The sequence below is a fragment of the Leucopleurus acutus genome (assembly GCF_964270905.1).
Source record: "Leucopleurus acutus genome assembly, chromosome: 6".
Taxonomy (NCBI): domain Eukaryota; kingdom Metazoa; phylum Chordata; class Mammalia; order Artiodactyla; family Delphinidae; genus Leucopleurus; species Leucopleurus acutus.
Window position 1 is genome coordinate 24752634 of NC_139149.1, and position 19985 is coordinate 24772618.

Sequence of the window (19985 nt, forward strand, 5' to 3'; positions counted from 1 at the left end):
ATAACCAGGGTGATTTACTGATAATGTTACTAGTGTTGATTGCTAGGAAGTTATGAGTATAGGTAAAGGAATTTTTTTCATTTAACTTTGAAATGATTTTAAATCTAAAGAAATTGTGAAGTAGTACAGATTCTATACTATTATACCTTGTACCCAGTTTCTCTAATGTTAACATCTTCTATAATAATAACATGATTATCAAAACGAAGAAGTTAACATTGGTATAATACTATTAACTACAGATTTTACTCAAATTTCCCCCATTTTCTATTCTAGAATCCTATGTTCCATTTAGTTGGCATGCCCCTTTAACCTCTTCTAATCTGTGATAATTTTTCAATCTTTCCTTTTCTTTCATGTCCTTGACACTTTGAAGAAGAATGGTCAGTTACTTTATAAAATGTTCCTCAGTTGGAGTTTTGTCTGACGTTTTCCCATATTAGAGTGAAGTTATGCGTTTTTGGCAAGAATACCACAGAAGTGGGTTTTATCCTACTGTGCATTTTATCATGGGGTATTATGTTGATATGTCATTGCTGGTAATGATAATCATGATCACTTGGTTAAGGTCATAAAGTTACTGATTTTCTGTTTATAATTAATATCTTGAGGACGGTGTGTTGGGATTACACAAATATTCTCTTTTTCCTTAAACTTTTGCTCACTGATTTTAAAGAATCTACTGATGGATCTTGCCCATCCCAATTATTACTATGATGTTTGCGTAATAGAGATTTTCTATTTGGAAGGAATTTTTTAAATGTGACTGAATTTTTTAAATGTGACTAAATTTTCCAGAGATTCTAAGTAAGCATGTAAAATCAGGGGGGTGTGGGAGGAGTGTTTTGTTTTATTTATTTAAAACAAATTTTTTTAAGATTCATCTTTGAAAATACCAGTTCAGAGCTGTGTCTACTTCTGTATGTGCTGATGGTTGAATTAGGAGGGTGATAGTGAAGTAGATGAACTCTTGCGCTTTCTTTCTAATATTGCCCACTTGAGAGAATTCTAAATCTAAAGGCACCTTCTAAGTTTTAAATTTGAATTTTATCTTTAGAGCTAACACATGAGTTTCTACAAATATTGGAGAAAACGCCTAGTAGGTTGAAGAGGATTCGAAACTGGAGGGTAAGAGAATTGGCGGGTTTTTAGAACATCAATTTGTTAACTACATAGCTAATCAGTTTGAATTTTTGTGGTTAAATATTCTTATTTCCAGTATTCGTAAGTAATTACAGTGTTTTGTAAGCTACATACACTCATAATTTATTCAACTACGGTGTCCAGTAGACTTTGCTATAAATACTTTATAAATTCCTTATTTAATTCTCATAGTGATTACCGTGGAAATAGTCTCCTCACTTTACAAACAGGAAAATTAAAGCTTAGACGAGTTAAATTCCTTTCTCAAATGCTGGGCTAGGATTTAGTCTGCATCTAATTTAAAACCAGTGCTTTCAACTATTTATATCCTTTTTATGCCTCTAAATAAGATATTTATTTACTGGTAACATAAAGTGAAACCCCAGGTGATTTTATTTCCATGTATTTAATATAGAATTTTTATAAGCAAAGAAATTTGTATTAAATTCCTTTGCTGTCATTGCTTCTTCTGTGTTTTATTTAAATAGGCTAATCAGGCGGCTAAGAAACCAAAAGTAGATGGACAAGTATCAGAAACACCACTTCTTGGTTCATCTTTGGTCCAGAATTCCATTTTAGTAGATAGTGTTACTGGTGTGCCTACCAACCCAAGTTTTCAGAAACCATCTACATCAACATTCCCTGCACCAGTACCTCTAAATTCAGGAAATATTTCTGTTCAAGACAGCCATGCATCTGATAATTTGTCAGTGCTAGCAACAGGAATGCCAAGTACCTCATATGGTTTGTCATCACACCAAGAATGGCCTCAACATCAAGAGTCGGCAAGGACAGAACAGATATATTCACAGAAACAGGAGACATCTTTGTCTGGTAGCCAGTACAGCATCAACTTCCAGCAGGGACCTTCTGTATCACTGCATTCAGGACTACATCACAGACCTGACAAAATTTCTGACCATTCTAATATTAAGCAAGATTATACTCATAAAGCAGGAAGCAGTAAACACCATGGGCCAAGTTCTGCTACTCCTGGAGTAATTCCTCAGAAAATGTCTTTAGATAAATACAGAGAAAAACGTAAGCTAGAAACCCTTGATCTGGATGCAAGGGATCATTATATAGCTGCCCAGGTAGAACAGCAACACAAACATGTACAGTCCCAGGCAGCCAGCAGCAGTTCTGTAACCTCTCCCATTAAAATGAAAATTCCCATTACAAATGCTGAAAAACCTGAAAAATATATGGCAGATAAGAAGGAAAAGAGTGGATCACTGAAATTACGGATTCCAATACCACCCACTGATAAAAGTGTCAGTAAAGAAGAACTGAAAATGAAGATAAAAGTTTCTTCCTCGGAAAGACACAGCTCTTCTGATGAAGGCAGTGGGAAGAGCAAGCATTCCAGCCCGCATATTAGCAGGGACCATAAGGAGAAGCACAAGGAGCATCCTTCCAACCGCCACCACCCCAGCAGTCACAAGTATTCCCACTCATACAGTGGCAGCAGCAGTGGTGGCAGCAAGCACAGTGCTGATGGGATACCACCCGCTGTTCTGAGGAGTCCTGTTGGCCTGAGCAGTGATGGCATTTCCTCTAGTTCCAGCTCTTCAAGGAAGAAGCTGCATATCAATGATGCATCTCACAACCATCACTCCAAAATGAGCAAAAGTTCCAAAAGTTCAGGTAGTTCATCTAGTTCTTCCTCCTCTGTTAAGCAGTATGTATCCTCTCACAACTCTGTTTTTAACCATCCCTTACCCCCTCCTCCCCCTGTCACATACCAGGTGGGCTACGGACATCTCAGCACCCTCGTGAAACTGGACAAGAAGCCAGTGGAGACCAACGGTCCTGATGTCAATCACGAGTACAGTACAAACAGCCAGCATATGGACTACAAAGACACATTCGACATGCTGGACTCGCTGTTAAGTGCCCAAGGAATGAACATGTAATCATTTGTTTAGGTCAATTTTTCCTTTACTTTTTTAATTTAAAAATTGTTAGAATGGAAAACTTCCTCCTGATCTAGCAGTGGTAACACCTGCTGTTACTGCCACTGCTTCAATATTTGTAAGTGCTGCTTTATTCTTCATTCTGAAAAGAAGAGATTATAGTAAACAAGTCTTTATCTCCACATATGATAGTGTTATAAATACTGTAAAAGCATGGAAGGTGCAAAACTCAGTATTTCTACAATTGCAGCTAAGAACATTAGGGTGAATGGCTGGCTGCTTCTAGGAATATAAGATGCCTCAAGCATTCGTTTATTTATAATTTGAATACTGTAGCTATTTTTTGTTGTTGCTTGGCTTTTGAATGAGTGTAAATTGTTTTCTTTTGTGTATTTATACTCGTATGTATGATTTGCATGTTTCAATGATAAAGGGATAAAACAGTATACTGACAACTGTTTACAAGAAAGTGGAGAAAAATGTACATACATTTTTGTATGTTTAGATATTACCATAAATACTCAGGATTGGAGCTGCTTGTAAGTATAACAATATACAGAATAACTTTATTTTATCTTGTCAGAGTCCATCACTAATCTAAAACAAAGGTGGCACTTTTTCATGTTAACCTTAAACTCTAGGCCTTACTGGAAGCCACTGAAGGGGGACACTTCACTACCAGATGGGTATGCAGTGCCACAGATGGTCATTTACACTGTGAGGCACTGATTCTGCCTTCAGAGGTTCTGACCAGATTGGCTGCTGAAATAGCCCCTAATTTTCTGAAGGCTTGAAGAGGAAAAAATAAAGTTTACATACTCTTGATGTGAAGTGCATTTAAGTGTTTGTTGGCTTGTTGCAGTACTATAAACACAGAGCTGTTAATAATGGTTATGTAGATTACTGTGATTTGAAAACTAAATTCACAGAAACTTACATTAGTGAAGAAATAGTAAGTCTTTTTCTTAAATAGAGAACTTTAACACTACGTATTTTAACAGTAAACAGGAATCGCTTTTCCTTTAGCGTTCAGAAGGACACCATGTTCTTAAACATACTCCTCCCCTGAAGCGTGTTTGTGTGTGATGCCATATTTCTTTTTCAGGTAAATGCAGTCTTCCTTATAAAAATGAAATTAAACTTATTGCTCTTTCAGTTCTTTTATATTCTAACAATAAATAAAACAAAAAGATCACTGACTGTGCATTGTACCTGTATTTATAGCTTATGGTTGTTAACAGGAAGCTCACTGAGAAAAAAAAAAGGTAAGCCTCCAGGTAAACAGCTAGTGGAGGTTTTACATTTGTTTGCACATCTCAGTATATTCCTGTTGAAGTCAAGTTTGCACAGTCTTCTGACTTCGGAACAAACAATAGACTTTAACTTGTTTAAAATTTGTCTTAAATGCCGGTAACATGGCTCTGGTTTATCAGCTAATCTTCAATTCTGTGGTAAATCTTTGGGCTGTTGAGTATCTTTGAGATAGGTTGAATTCAACTTTTGTTGAATTGAAAACTGTCTTAATTTTTCCTCTATGTATATGAATTATTTTTGTTACAAAGCCACTGATATGTGCACAATTGTAATTTTACTCAAGTATGTTGCAGTTGTAAATATTAGAGAGTTTAATCTCGTGCTCTATTCTTATTTAGCAATTACCTGATTTGCCAGTAGCTTTATAATTTTTTTTTTTTAAGATAATTGTTCATTATTTTGTCAATGTTATTTGAACTTAGGATACTAGGATCCTCTTTCTAGGGACTTTGCCTAGCTAGCATGTCCTAACTTTGTTCTTGTCTGGCATAACTTTAGTAATCTTTGTCATTACATGTAACTTTGTTACTCTGTATGACATATTATTGTATCCATAAACATGGTAATTTTGATACAGTTATACTTTTACAGTGGTACATAATCCAAGGACTAGTATAGAATTAAGATGAGTGCAAGATGAGGGAGGGAAGGGTTTTGTTCTTGGTAATTTAGATGTGAAACCTCTAAGGAGCTATCATGTGAAACGACGTAGGGTGATTGTGCTACTGTATAATTGGGGTGATAATACCAGGAATTTTAATAAGATTTTGTAAAGAATATCCAGAAAAGTAGTGAACTTATTTTCAGTATGACATAGAAAACAATGTGAATATTTAAGGTCTGTGACTATACTTCACTAAGAATTTGCAGAATTGTTTTGAGATGTGAGAATAAAGGTAATTTTGTTGAATCTTTATTGGTGCTAATGATGGACAGTTAAAAAGGTAGCTAGTGTATATTGTTATGGGTCAGTACTTATTAGTACTTCCAAAATCGAATTTGAAATGCTATGTATTCACTTTTCACTCTGTAAATGTAATTCTTTACAATGACTTTATTTATTAAAGGGCAGCCAGTTGTAATTTTTACAGGATTGTGTGAGCTATTCAAACTCTTCAACCTCTGAACAGGATATTAGCTTCCGTAAACCACAATGGGGATAAAATACGGAATTTCTTTTAAGTTTCGTTTCCATTAAATGAGAACCCTTATAATTCATATTGCCATGAATTTAACCATCTCATTTGCATAAAGTAGTTCATCAGCCTGGTCCCAATAGGCTCAACCAAAGAAAAAGACTCCAATGAATGGACATTATTACTGAGTCGTCTTGTAAGTAGCCATAAATAAACCAAAATAGTATCAAATTTAGGTATGAAATTCCACATGTGCAAAGTACTGTTAAGGTGATACATTTTTGATGAGATTTTTAAAAATATTTGAACTATTAAAAAGCATTATCTTTAAACATCCTATAAAAGAGTGATTCATTTTTTAGTTGTGTTTTCCCTAGATCAAAGATCATAGATTTGTTAACCTTTATGCAGAAGCACATTACATAGAAAGGCTTTACTTCTACCTCTTTCAACTAATTTTTCAATATTAAGCTGTGCCCCCTAAATATTTGCCTTAGCTATTTTAAAATACAATATTTTCAGAACCAAAGCAAAGGAGTGGTTTTTTCACAGAAACATTCCCAGAGGCTTACTTTACCAAATAAACTGATGGTAGTATCCTTGAGTGGTGAGACCTTGCATAATTCCTAGTTCCTATTTCTTGTTTAACCCTGAGGTTCATTTCTTGTTGCAGGTATTTAAATACTGAAAAGTTGTGTAGTCACCCCAAGGTTTATCTTTGAAAACAGTTACAAGTGCATCTTGATCTTCTCTGTGTATGCAGATTTGTTCTTGTTAGAGTTCTTAAGCGTCAAAAGAAAATTTCTACCATGATACATGGTTTCATGCAGAATGTCATAAGGGGTGCATACACTACTTTGTGCGAACAGATTATGATTATGTAGGATACATTACTTTTCTGGCCTATCCTCTTTGAACTGAAGAAATGACTAGTTTCAGATAGTTGAAAGGAAATGACTATTTCAGATAACCAAATTTGAAATATGTTTGTTAGTTACCAAATGTCTTGCCTTAAAACATTTTAAGCACATTTTCTGGTTGTATTTGAGAATTTAAGTTACTGATTTTTATTCCTTAACTAATCTTAGAAATAAACCACTGCTTGCATATGCATGACTATTACGTACTCTCAAAGTACCCTTGGTTGATTAGATATTTTAGGTTTTGCGTTTACTATGGAAATAAGGATTTTTAAAAACATGGTAATATCTCTAAAGGGAGACAGTTCTACTGTCAAGATATTTCACCATTCCCGAATTTTGTCTACACAGAAAAGCCATTGTTTCTCACTTACTACTGTGCTTAAATAGCTAGGTGATTTTTAAGATGTCTTTGCTAAGAAAAATAAGAGCTTTGGTTATGGAGAATTCTTGATTCAGCAGTCTGCTTTCTTGGGATGCAGTAGGATTCATTAACCACATTTACCCAGATGAAGGATTAATAAACCCCACACATGAGGGAAGCTTGGTGACACATGCTAATCTCATGTACCAGTTTGTTTATGATAGGCTGATTTAGGGGTTTTTGCATTGGAAAAGTAGCACATTCTGTTCCTACCCTTCTAGGGTCCCAGGTTATGGTACTAATGTGTTAACTTGAGAATTCACAGCTATATTAATATCTGAAATTTGATTGCTGTAAGCGGACAGATGTAAGCCAAATAATCAGAAGTTTGCTTGTTTTGTAAGAGATGTTTGCCTCTGAAACATCTGTCATTACAGTAGAGATGATCTTGCCAGTGGATCTGGAATGCTCTGAGGGTTTTAGGTCTGATACTATGCATCCATTTTTTATTCCACAATGTTAATTTGGGCACAGCCAGCTTTTGCTTCTATGACTCCTCTGTTTCTGTTAACTTATTAGTATGTATTCTGCCTGAAGTTTCTTAAGGTAGCTAGATAAGCAAGATACTTTGAAGGCTGTGTGGCTAGGAGTAATTCTGGTGTCGTAAAAGTGACTTAACCTGTTTGCTGTGATCCATTAATCTCAAAAGTAAATTCTGAGGGCTAATTTCCTTTATCTCCAAGTTCTGGGAAGAAGCCTCACTTAAAACCTGTTTAGTGGTTGGTTTAACTTTATTTGCCTATTGTTAAGTAATGAGTACATTCTTTTTTTTTAAGTTGTGTTTTTCAAGCAGCTTCCTTACTTTGAAAAACTTCACACGTGCTCATTTGTTGTCAGCAAATTGGGATTTCATTTTGTGAATGTACTCAAAACCCCCAAGGACTATTGAACAGGATGTTTGCTGATAGAAAATCTAAAACAGGAGTTTGTGTATATGGTATGAATTCAATTAGACATTGAATTTCAGCTCAGTATCTATTACAAGGAATCATTAATAAAGTTTGTTTATTGACTACATAAATCCAAGGCTCTAACATGTCTTGTTAATGTGAATCAGAAATAATTTTCAGTCCCTGGGAGATGTGGGAAATAAGGTCTCAGTACTCTTTGAGTGACTTCATATATCATCAAGGAGTATGACCACTGAGATCAGATTGTCCATACTCCATTCTCAACCCCATCACTTAGTAGCTGATGTCCTTGGGTAAATTACTTTGTGCCTTGATTTCCTAATCTACAAAATGTCAGTAATAGTACCTATTCATTGGGTTGTGAGGTTTAAGGCTTGGGTGATCAGGGAATAAAAGGAATAGATGGCATTGAAAAGAATCCTAATAGAAGCATGTTTTGGGTATTGGGGAGAGTGGTGAAGGCCCAATCCAGGTGCAGTAGACTTGAGTGTGTATTAAACACTGCATGTGTACCGTTTCCAGAATTTAAGTTGTTCATTCTGATTCATACTTTGGGATTTTCTTGTGTACCCTCTTGCGTCACCTTCACAAAAAGCAGAGAGTAATTGTAATTATCTGTAAGGGGAATTATCCCTGAGAAATTTAATCATAAACTGCTTTAATATTGCTGCTCCTTCCAACCCCCTTCCCTCTCTCCCCGATTTTCCTACATCTCACACTTGAGAAAGAAAATGGAAGCCTTGCAATGGCTTTTCATAAAATAGAGCTAAGATAGACAAGTTACTTCCTCTAGCATGAATTTTAAGCCTAAATATAAAAGTTTTGAAATCACATTAAAAGATTTGTCTTCATTTTATGTTGATAACAGCAGTAAGGGCGTCTTTTCATATAATAAATTACATGAGCTTTATTTAGGAACATCACAAAATTTGGTAATTCCCTTTAACCAAAGTTAGTAATCCCATTTACTAATTCACCGTACTCCATTGTTTCATCACTCTTTCACCCCCTGCTGTTTTTAATATAATGGAAAAAATTATACATTGTTGTTTTAGCTCTAGTATATGACCTGCCTGTTCCCTCCGCCCAACACCACCTCCTAAAGCAATATAGGGCTTCACTAAATGAGGGTTTTTAATCATATTGCCATGAAATTAACGGGCTATTGAGACCTTACAAATGTCCAGGCATATACCCAAGATCAGTTTTTTTTGGTCTTTCAAGTCATAATCCATAGGAGCAAGTGCTTTAGAGACAAATTCAGCCATGATTTTTCACAAGTTTGAGAAGTCATAACAGTGAGACAAAGTGCCACAGCTTTTCCTCAGGACTGTTTGCCATTTCAGCTTTTCACAGCACAATGCCATACACAACAACTCTTCTTGTTAACGTTCCATGAAGATGCAGACTACCTACAGCGAGTACTTTCAAGTCAAAAGCTGTTTTTAAATGCAAGTTGCTTTATTATATAGCTGCCTTAAACTGAATACTTGCAGGTACAGCAAGTATGAGGAATAAAGATGGCCTGGTACGTGATGGAGGCTTTTGATGCTCATTGAACAGATTGAGTTTTTATCTTGGAGCTACTCAGTACACTAAAGGCCCAGGACTGCTGTTGTCAAGCAGGAGAGAGTGGGTAAAGCAAGTAAGTGGAATCCTGTGCACTCCCCAACCCTGTAATCCAGAGCTCGCTCTTTTCCACAACGGCAACTCTCATTCAGACACTGAGGAACGTCCAGTGGGCTAAAGTAGGTTAAAGTTAAGGAGACGCTCTAGAGCTGGAACTACTGTCAGGATTTTACTTGGGGAGTTAAATTTACTTTGGTTGAGCTTGAGACCCATTCAGTATGAAATGAAATGCGCTTCTGAATGTGATTGAAAACTGGGGTGGTGTTCATGGTGAGAAGGGAAGATAGTCATAGAAGGGAAGGCAATGTTGCTGCTAAGTGAAAAAGGAAAAGCTTTTGACAACGTTAAAGTCATCAAAGTGAAGTGACTGGACTGGTGAATTTGTTTATCAGCATCTATGGAGTTTTGTTTGCGTAAAACTTAAAACTGTAACTGATTTCATTTATAAACTACAAATCTGGGAAGCAGCAGGGAGAAGGCTCTAAAGTCAGACAAATCTGGGTGGCAGTCCCAACTTGACCTTGAGAAAGTTAAGTACCTCTGAGCCTCATTGTGCATTAATAGAATGAGACTACTACCGACCCAAGCAACAGCCAGAATTAAATAATAGGCCTTTCTCCATTAAGAGCTCAAGGAATGCTAGCCCTCCCAGCCCACACCTTTCTTCCCTCTCAGTCTCCTTTTAGGACCTCTGCCCCCTAAAGGAAGATACCTGGGCAATGATAGACACATTTAATGACAGAACAACAGAAAGCTGTTAATATCAAGCCTTGCCTATTAAAAACATACAGGTTTTGAAGGTTCTGTGAAATTAGTGTTCAGTATTTTTCTATATCAGTAGAAGAGGGGTAGGTTTGTTAACAGCAACTTCCTGTGTCCATTACTGTGATCTGTATACACAGTATAAATATGTCTTAGTCCCTGCCCTTGCCTCATAGGGTTTAATAGGGTTGAATGTAAATAGGTAATTACTCCGAAATCAGATACAATCATTCAGATTTTAAAGAATGCTGAAATCCCTACTAAGATTAAAAAACTAAACCCTACTTAAAATGGTGTTATGTTGATACACAAGTAAGTAAAATAAGGGACATATCCCTTAAATTTTTATCAAATATAAGGGAAGAACTCTGCAAACTGGAGAGAGAGAAGGAAGGTACACCCGCAAAGACCCTTCTAAACATGTTGGCCAAAGTAAAAGCTTTTATCTCAGCTGGACTGCATTTCACATTTATTTCAAAAACTTCTGAAGTAGCAGCTTGATTTTGACAAAGTCTGACAGACAACTGGTGTTGGAATTCACCTAAAGTTAGTTTGTAGTTGTGCCATGTTCAAATGACAGTAGCTAGTAAAACAAAATCTGTAGACCTAGCTTAAGACAACAGGTGTCAGTGAAATTTAGATGAGTGGAGTCACAGCAACCGAAACCTTACCAAAAATGCTCAGTCCACCAACTTAAGATCTTGTAATAACTGACAACTTGTCCCTGTTCATTTTTGCAAGGTTTTCCAATGTTCTGGGAATGAAAGTGAAGAGTGACCTTAGCAGGGGTGTTCTTCCTTCAGGTGAAGTGAGCAAAAGTGCCCTGGAAAAGTTTATGTGCTCACCCAGTCTCCGCTTAACAGATCAGTGAGCTTTTATCCCACCAGCTGCCTTACTTAGGTTTAGCTGGTTCTCAATGCAGTAATTTTCTAATTCACGCTGTAAATACATGAAGACCTCAAAACACAACCAGTCACAGAGAAGGCAGACTGAGGTTTATGGAAACACCTTGAAGAGCCCAATTTCTTGTAGGTGGAGACTTCTGAGGAGTTAGGGGACCCTCTGGTAATGAAACGCCAAGGCCCTTAGCTCTTCCTGTTAATTTTGAGGCCCCTATAGTCTGCAGCGTTAAGGCTGCTGCCTAAGTAAACTGAATCTAGCGTCTTTCTACTCCTTTTACCTTCTCACCTTCCTCTACTCTCCTTTGTAAGAATTAAATAAGTGTCTACCCATCAAGCAAGAAAATACATTTTATTCTTGTTTCTACAATTTAATGACATTAAAATTGACAGGCCAAAAATAAAAGGAAATATCGTATAAAGCGAGAGATTGTAGTTACTGGATAATCAAAACTATAAGCACTGGAATAGGTTTTCTGTTGTTAACTCTTTAAGACAATTTTCTTATGTATATGGGTAATTGTGCCTGAAGCTTGAGAAGGCTAACCTGTAACAAACTTTTCAGTTAGTGCCACTGCAGGATCTGGTTAAATTGGGTTAGATTGACTTTCCAGTAGGAAAACAAGGGTCCCTTAGCCATCATTTCCGCAATGAAGCAGTAACGGAGTAATCTATAGTGGAGCTGGGAAAGAAGTCCTGATGTATGTTCAATGACTTCTCTTCCAGAAGGAGTGCTTCAGGAGCTGGACAGCAGAAGGTCTCTCATGCTGGTCCCTAAGAAGGGGAAAAAACACATTAGAGTAAACAGCACCCAGTATCGTGCCTGCCAACTAGATTCAGTTGACTCAAAATGCCAACTTTAACAATGGAAGTACAGCCTCTGCCAGTCAAACAGATTTGGATTGAGTCCAGCCTCCAGATTTTAACTGTGTGATCTTAGGTGAGGGACTCCAACTCTTTCCTCATCAGTAAAATGGGGATAACAATAACACCTAACTCACTGGGAGAGTGTTTTTTAAAATTTTTATTGCAGTATAGTTGATTTACAATGTTGTGTTAGTTTCTGCTGTACAGCAAAGTGAATCAATTATATTCATATATCCACTCTTTAAAATTCTTTTCCCATGTGGGTCATAACAGAGCATTGAGAAGAGTTCCCTGTACTATACATGAGGTCCTTATTAGTTATCTATTTTATATATAGTAGTGTGTATATGTCGATCCCAATTCATTGAGAGAATTTTTTTTTAATAATGAATTTAAAAAAAAAATTTTTTTTTTTTTGGTCTGCACCGGGTCTTAGTTGCGGCACGAGGGATCTTTTTAGTTGCAGCATGTGGAGTTCCCTAGTTCCCTGACCAGGGATCGAACCCGGGCCCCCTGCATTGGGAGCAGGGAGTCTTAGCCACTGGACCACCAGGGAAGTCCCCACTGGGAGAATGTTTAAAAATGCATATACAACTTTGAAACAGTGTCACATACTAATAATTCAAAAATTAGTACCTATTATGATTCAAAACCAGTCCCTCCTTTTCCATTGTACTTTCGCTCAGTTTGTTTGGGGTATAATCTATACACAGTAAAATTCACACTTTTAGATGTACAGTTTAATGCACTTTTAGTTAGCATGAAATTTATTTTTTAAATTTAGAGATATCCAGGATTGAAAAACCTTTAAGAAGTAGACATTTAAATATGTTTTGGTGATTAATTTGAATAATTCCATTTGGGGCACCCTTGGATGAGCATAAAGGGAGGCAGTTACTTAATTAGTACTATTATGGCTTAGGTTTATTCCCCCTCAAGAAATCAAAAAGCTTTTGCCAATGAACTAGTCAATGAACTAATGAACCAGTCACTGGTTATCTGCAGTGACCTATTCCAAAGGCATTCTTTTCGTTAAACTGGCTATCTTGATCATTTTGGAAGCAGATGACCAGGTAAAAATGGAAATAAAAATAAAATACGTTAAAAAGCAAGTGACCGGGCTTCCCTGGTGGCGCAGTGGTTGAGAGTCCGCCTGCCGATGCAGGGGACACGGGTTCGTGCCCCGGTCCGGGAAGATCCCACATGCCGCGGAGCAGCTGGGCCCGTGAGCCATGGCCGCTCAGCCTGTGCGTCCGGAGCCTGTGCTCCGCGACGGGAGGGGCCCCAACAGTGAGAGGCCTGCGTACCGCAAAAAAAAAAAAAAAAAAAAAAAGCAAGTGACCAAAAATCATTCTAAAATAAAAAACCTCTCCCCTTCTGGAGGCTCTTTCTCCTGTCTTCAAAATATGCAGAAATCTCTTTTCTCTTCAAAAAATCTTTAAATGACTACCATTTCTAGCTGCCATCCTATTTCTTCTATTCCTGCCAAATTTCTCTAAGTTGGTCAAACCTGAAGATTTCTTTTTCAACATTCACTAACCTAAATCCTTACCATTTGGCCTACTCTTCTCTATAGAAATTGCTCTTTTAAAACTAACCATGACCTTCTCCTTACCAGATTTAATGAGCTCACCCTCCTTGTCATCTCTGTAGCATTTGAAGTATTTCACTACCCCCTTTTCTCTGAAACAGTCTCTACTTAAGAGAAACTGTCCTCTTTGTTCTTCTCCCACACTGTGGCAACTCCCCTCCTTCCCTTTTTTCCAGTTGTGTACTGGTCTTAATTCTATGCATATTTTGTTATCTTCTCCCATGAGCACTTTCAAAAACATTTTCCTCAGCCCTCTAATTTTTTCATGATTATAGCTACCAACCTTATGATTTTCAAATATGCACTTCCAATGTTCACTGCTTTCCTGAGCAACAATTCCACAGCTTCAAATGTTTCCTTCAACTTCCTCCGCTGTTCCTCTTTCACAACTTTCTATTACTTCTTCCATTATCCACGTTCAAAACCATGAGATCCTATCATCCTCTATCACCAAGTCCTGATTCACCTTCCTCTGAAATACTGATATATATTTTTTTAATGTTTATTTATTTAGCCTGTGCCAGGTCTTAGTTGCAGCATGTGGACTCTTAGTTGCGGCATGCATGTGGGATCTAGTTACCTGATGAGGGATCAAACCCGGGCCCCCTGCGTTGGGAGCATGGAGTCTTACCCACTGGACCACCAGGGAAGTCCCTGAAATACTGATATTTTGGAATCTTCTTTACACTCTCACTGCTTCCATCACCATCAAAACCCAAATTCTGGATTCCAGAATGGCCTCCATTCGAGGTCCCTCTACTGAATCTGCTGTCTGACCTGCCTCGCCAAAGACATTTTTCTTCATGGCATTCTCTACCCCAAATCCTTTGCAGTCCTCTGGTCTTCACTGCCTATCTCAACAAAGTTAAACTCCTTGGCCTGACTTCCCAAAACTTCTGAGACCTGCCCATAGGAGTACCCCCAGCCATGCTTCTTACTGCTTCCCCAGATTGATTTCTGTTCAGTCCTTGTTCCTGATTTTTACCTGATCATCTCTACTTCTGAATCTTTAAGAGTGCCTTACCCCTTTATTTATGACTATCCACACCTCCAAGAAGTTATTGTCATAGACAACAGGCACGATTCTAGAGTCCTTAAGGTCTCTGGCATAGAATTGCAGGCTTGCAATATGACACTCATTAGGTAAGATGTATTAGTATTCTCCCAAAGGGTTATTAACTGTTGAGCCCTAATTACATACCCCAAGCTGTGCTAAGCAATTTACATACACCATTTCCCTTACCCTTCACAACAATGCTGTTAACTGATTACTACTGGTGTGAGTTGTGTATTGCTTAGTTTATGAAGCAATGGTTCAAAAGGAGAGCCAGAAAAAAATATTCCACCCTTTCTCTTTAAAGCCGTGTGTGTGTGTGTGTGTGTGTGTGTGTGTGTGTGTGTGTGTGTAATGAGAACTAGAAAGAAAATGAGATAGCAAGCACTTTCTGTGGATCAATAATAGATAATTGTTCAATTCAGAACAAAGCAACTGCAGTATGTTTAAGAGCTAAGACCAATCTCCAAGACTAGTACTGGTCTATATGATATTCCTAACACCTTTATGTCCCTTTTGTGAGGCGTTTATTTTTTTGGTGGGGGGGCTGGGGGGGCAGCTCTGTGCCTGGAGCTCTGTCTGCAAAATCCATGCTGGAACGCTTACGGCATCTCTGCATGTAGGGGTGCCCAGGACTGCAACCCTGGAGTATGCGTTGCTGCCCTGGCCTATGTGATCCCCTGAAATCAACCAGGACATGCTGGGAGAGGGAGACAGTCTAAAAGAGACACACTCATCGGCAGACAGGGAGGCCTGTGGGTTCTGGAGGTTAACTGAGAAAGATAAAATTAACCCATTCAGGGAGCTGGAGGTTGCCATATATGTTTGCTGAAAGCTGGGGCACTAGAATTTTTCATCTAGCAATAAGAAAGCATACTTCCTTGAAAGGCAAGAAATTTTGTTTGTTTCAGGCCTTCCTCATTCTGCACATGCAACTGAATTTTGAGCCTCACTAGGTGGGTGGATTTTAGGCTGTTCTACATCATCGTAGAGGCCAGGTACGTAGGCTTGAGCACCCCTACCCTACTCTTTAGCTCTCCTCCACCGTACACGTACACGCATATACATATACACACTTTAACCAGAGCCATCTCTCTGCCTTTATCTTTTATTCTTTGAATTAAGATTTCATATGAGCAGAGAGTGCCTGGATAAGAAAAGTTTGAAAACCACACAAATGAGTAATCTCTAAGCTCCCTACAGTTCTAACATTTTACACAGAACTTTATTCCATAAGTACCAGGAAGCCTCAGGACAGGAGAAAACAGGCAACCTTCTGGGGCTTTTCTGCTTCCCCAAACACTACCCATTGGATGCTTGAAACACTCCAATTAGAGATTTGTTCCTTCGGCTCAAAATGCTTCCTCTCGCTTTAAATGCAAGTGTTTCTGGGGAAACAATACATTAACTCTGTCAACCATCAATCAATCAGTTCCTATCATTCCCTTGATACGAATGAATTTCTCAGATACTCTCCTGAGAGCTGGTTTTAGGAAGGAATGAGAACACTGGTTCCCCGAGAGGGAAGGGAGGCTAAAGCATAGGTGATGTCATTTCACCATGGCTAGTCCCTGGGAAGATGTCTCATTGGTAAATAAGTAGATCCTTAGCAATTTTTGCACACCCATTGACTTGAGGAAGTATTGTCTGGACCTGATAAGACATTTCATTGAGGCACTTCCCACTTGAAGCATTACCCCCATACCCTGGTACAACAAGGAACACAATCACCCAATATGGCCAATCATGATTCTTTTCAGCACAAAATCACTCCCTGCTTGATTTCATAACCCAAGCAGAGCTTATAATGGGCCATAAATTGCAGGGGAAACGTCAGCTGCTTGGAATCTCTGGGGATTTATCCTCCTCCTGCTTTCACTTTCTTACCCAGTGAAGCACACACGCACGAAGTCTGCTGCGTTTTCTGAGAAGTGTTCTGGTAAAGGAAGCATCAGCCCTCGGTGTGCGCCAATGTAAAACATGGCTGCCATCCTGTCCATGGAAGCTAGTGGGGGCTTCCCTGTGGCCATCTCAAACACAGTGCAGCCAATGCTCCAGACGTCTGACTTCCATCCATAGCCAGAGTCATTGATGACTTCCGGAGCCATCCAATACGGAGTCCCATGCATGGACTTCAGCATGTCACTGTGGGTACCATTTAAGCCAGCCCAGGCCAAACACTTGACACAGCCAAAGTCAATCAGCTTTATTTGTCCAGTTGGCGTAAGCATAACATTATTTCCTTTGATATCTCGATGCACCACACAGTTCTCATGGAGATAAGCAACACCTTGCAGAATTTGTTTTGTATATTTACAGAACACTATCTCAGGCAATGGCCCCAAATGGTTTATAATACTAGAGATTGAGCCACCAGGAACAAACTCCATGAAAATGCTTACAACGTTCTCCTCGAAGCATGTCCCCAAATAGGCCACAGTGTTGACATGTTTCAGTGCTTTGAGCAAATCTACTTCTTCCTGCAGTTTCCTATATTCTTTTTCAGTAGTTAACTTATCAGAGGTATCCAAAGCCACCTGTTCTACAGCTATTAGCTGTCCTTGGCAAGTAAGACGATAATATACCTAGAAGCAAACCAATGCCTTATTATTAAATGTGAATGATGACACTTGTTCACAAAATGCCTCCCAAACACTTGTCTTTCTCTAAGCTGATACATCCCTACCTAAATGCAAAGTACTTAAGCAAATTGAATGTTTCACAGGAGCCAAGATGGGGATAAATAAGTAGCATAGTGAATGTGTATCATAATGGCTTGGGTTCAGTCTTCTCTTTACCAATCTGTGTAAATACTATCTAAAGTGCTGGGAATTTAGATGATCTTTTATGCAATTCACAAAATGTAAGGAACATCTTTTGTTTTTGCCACTCAGCAATGATTCTTCCAACTTCTGGTAACATAACTTGAACCGTTGAACAAAGAGACTTCTTTCCCACAGGACTTGGACCTCAGAGAATTAGAGGCTTGAAATACAATGGCCATTGTACTACCCCGTGGAGCCTGAGAACCAGAGCCAGAAGGAGACACAGAGAGGCCAGATCCCCAAGGACATTGTTTGACCCCTGAAACCAGCTGTGCCCAGAGCCAGTCCTACTTCAAATCCTTCAGTTACATAAAGCTGTGGACATCCTTTTCCTCAAACCACTTTAGGCTGGGTTTCCTATTACTTCCAACTGAAAGAGTTCTAAGTAAAAGAGTATACGGGGTGGGGAGGGCACTCAGGAAGATTAGGGAAGAGGGAGGAGTCGAGCAGGAGTGGAGACTTTTTATTTCAACATGTTTCGTGTTTCACTTACTGTGCCGTAGGCTCCCTTCCCAAGGGTCTCACCCTTGGTCCACAGGATAGGTTCTCCATACTTTAAACTGTTTTCAGAAAATGTCTTCTTTTCATGTGAGTTGAAAAATCTCTCCTCTTTGTCACATACCCCAAAGCCATTACTGTATCTCTGGAAGAATGAGACACAAAGAAAAGTCATCATTACATTCTGAGTCCTTGGGACGGAGAGAAAGGGTGGAGAGTAAGGTCTTCCTTTCTTCTAACTTAGGACCAAGCAGAGGCGGCCAAATATGCACCCCTAACCAATCCCGTGGGAGGCCCCTTCTAGTTAGCCGACCTACAGCTTCCCCAGGACAAGAGCCTCCAATCAGGGCACACCTGAAGCCTTTTTCCCACTAAAAAGCTTTCCTACTCCTTGCCTGCTTTTGCGTCTCGGCCAAACACAAGTGATGGTGGTTGACTCCTTTGCTATAGTGAGGTCTGAATAAACAACCTTTGTTCTATTTCCACAACGTACGCATACACTCAAATATACACATAGGTAAGCACATATGCCTACACTTCCATACACATTTACACACAAATATACATACAGATAGATACTGTCTCTCTTACACATACACGCACATACATTCACCCATGCACAGCCATGCAAGCAAGTCTAATGGTCAAGACCAGCTGCAGTAGACTCAACATCCATGGTCCTCTAGACCCTTGCTACTCAAAGGAGAACCTACAGACCAGCTGTTAGACTTTCAGAATCTCAGGCCTCAGACATACCCAATCAGTGTCTACATTTCAGCATGACCCTCAAGAGATGTGCATCCACAGTAGACTTCGAAAGGCCTTCCCCTGGAAGTCAGGAAACAAATATATTTCTGTAGAGCTTAGACCATGTTTACCAATTGTTTGATTAGGACCAAAACTACTTTGTCTTGATCTCCTCTATGAGTTCTTAAAAATAAATGATGATGGTGATGTAGAGGCACGGTGACGGTCCTTAAGAATAAGACAGGGCTTCCCTGGTGGCACAGTGGTTGAGAATCTGCCTGCCAATGCAGGGGACACGGGTTCGAGCCCTGGTCTGGGAAGATCCCACATGCCACGGAGCAACTGGGCCCGTGAGCCACAACTACTGAGCCTGCGCATCTAGAACCTGTGCTCTGCAACAAGAGACGCCGTGACAGTGAGAGGCCTGCGCACCACGAAGAAGAGTGGGCCCCGCTCGCCGCAACTAGAGAAAGCCCACGTGCAGCAACGAAGACCCAACACAGCCAAATAAAATTTATTTTAAAAAAAAAAGAATAAGACATTGCACAGGATTTCCTTCCTCAGGAATGAGCACGGGTGCCTCCTGAGGGCCATTTGGGTTCCTCCCCCCGCAGACTCTCATGTTTCTATCCAAACTGAAATTTAAGGATTGCTTAGAGATGAAAAGATCACAAAAGGTCAGCTTTTGACTCTGTGATTGCAGGGTAGGGTTATGCGCTGATTGTATTTACTAGCTTGTTAGCTTTTCTTGAATGTGAAATGGCAGGCTGGTGGACCCATCTCAGACACACAGGCATGCACACACGTACCCCCAACTCCCAGCCAAGCCTGGCAGCCTCTGTGAATCCCTGCCCACATCCCAGCCAAGACCAGGCTCACCATGAGGGTGAAGCTGGCCTTTTACAACCAGGAATATTCCCACTGTGTAGTAATTAAGAGTGTGGGGCTGTCCCCACCACTCACTACCTGCGTGCCTTTCTAAACCGCAGTTTCCTCATCTGCAAAATGGGGACTTGTTATTACCTTTAGTATTGATCTCATGGAGCTGTTATGAAGTATAGAAAGGAGACAGTATGATGTGTCTCGCTCATATGTGGTAAGTTCTCAGTAAACTTAGCTATGGTATAATTATTTACCTTGTGTATTCTTCTGATCAGTTATTTAAAATAATGATTCCTGATCCTGAAAGAGTGTGATATAACCTGAGTTAGTGTACAGTAAATAATGTTTCAGCTAAACCTACTGTTTGTCTTTAAAATTTAGTAGAACAGGGGCTTCCCTGGTGGGGCAGTGGTTGAGAGTCCGCCTGCCGATACAGGGGACACGGGTTCGTGCCCCGGTCTGGGAAG

General features: G+C 39.3%; 2 protein-coding genes across 5 annotated transcripts in view; one reads left to right on the plus strand and one right to left on the minus strand.

The window, feature by feature from the left end:
• CCNT2 (cyclin T2) overlaps positions 1-6041 on the plus strand; it is a 48392-nt gene extending 42351 nt beyond the window's left edge. For 3 of the 4 annotated variants that reach the window (XM_082840630.1, XM_082840632.1, XM_082840633.1), the window contains 2 exons: positions 1058-1128; positions 1632-6041. In XM_082840630.1, the coding sequence (XP_082696756.1) occupies positions 1058-1128; positions 1632-3059 (1499 nt within the window). In that variant the 3' untranslated portion in view covers positions 3060-6041. The remainder of the gene's footprint in view (positions 1-1057; positions 1129-1631) is intronic. The other variant, XM_082840631.1, reaches the window with a different exon arrangement.
• Positions 6042-11761: 5720 nt separating this feature from the next.
• Positions 11762-19985, minus strand: part of MAP3K19 (mitogen-activated protein kinase kinase kinase 19) — a gene marked incomplete at both ends in the record, with an annotated part of 49592 nt that continues 41368 nt past the window's right edge. Inside the window, 3 exon segments of the mRNA XM_082841081.1 lie at positions 11762-11828; positions 16454-17151; positions 17885-18034. Coding sequence (XP_082697207.1) covers positions 11762-11828; positions 16454-17151; positions 17885-18034 — 915 coding nt within the window.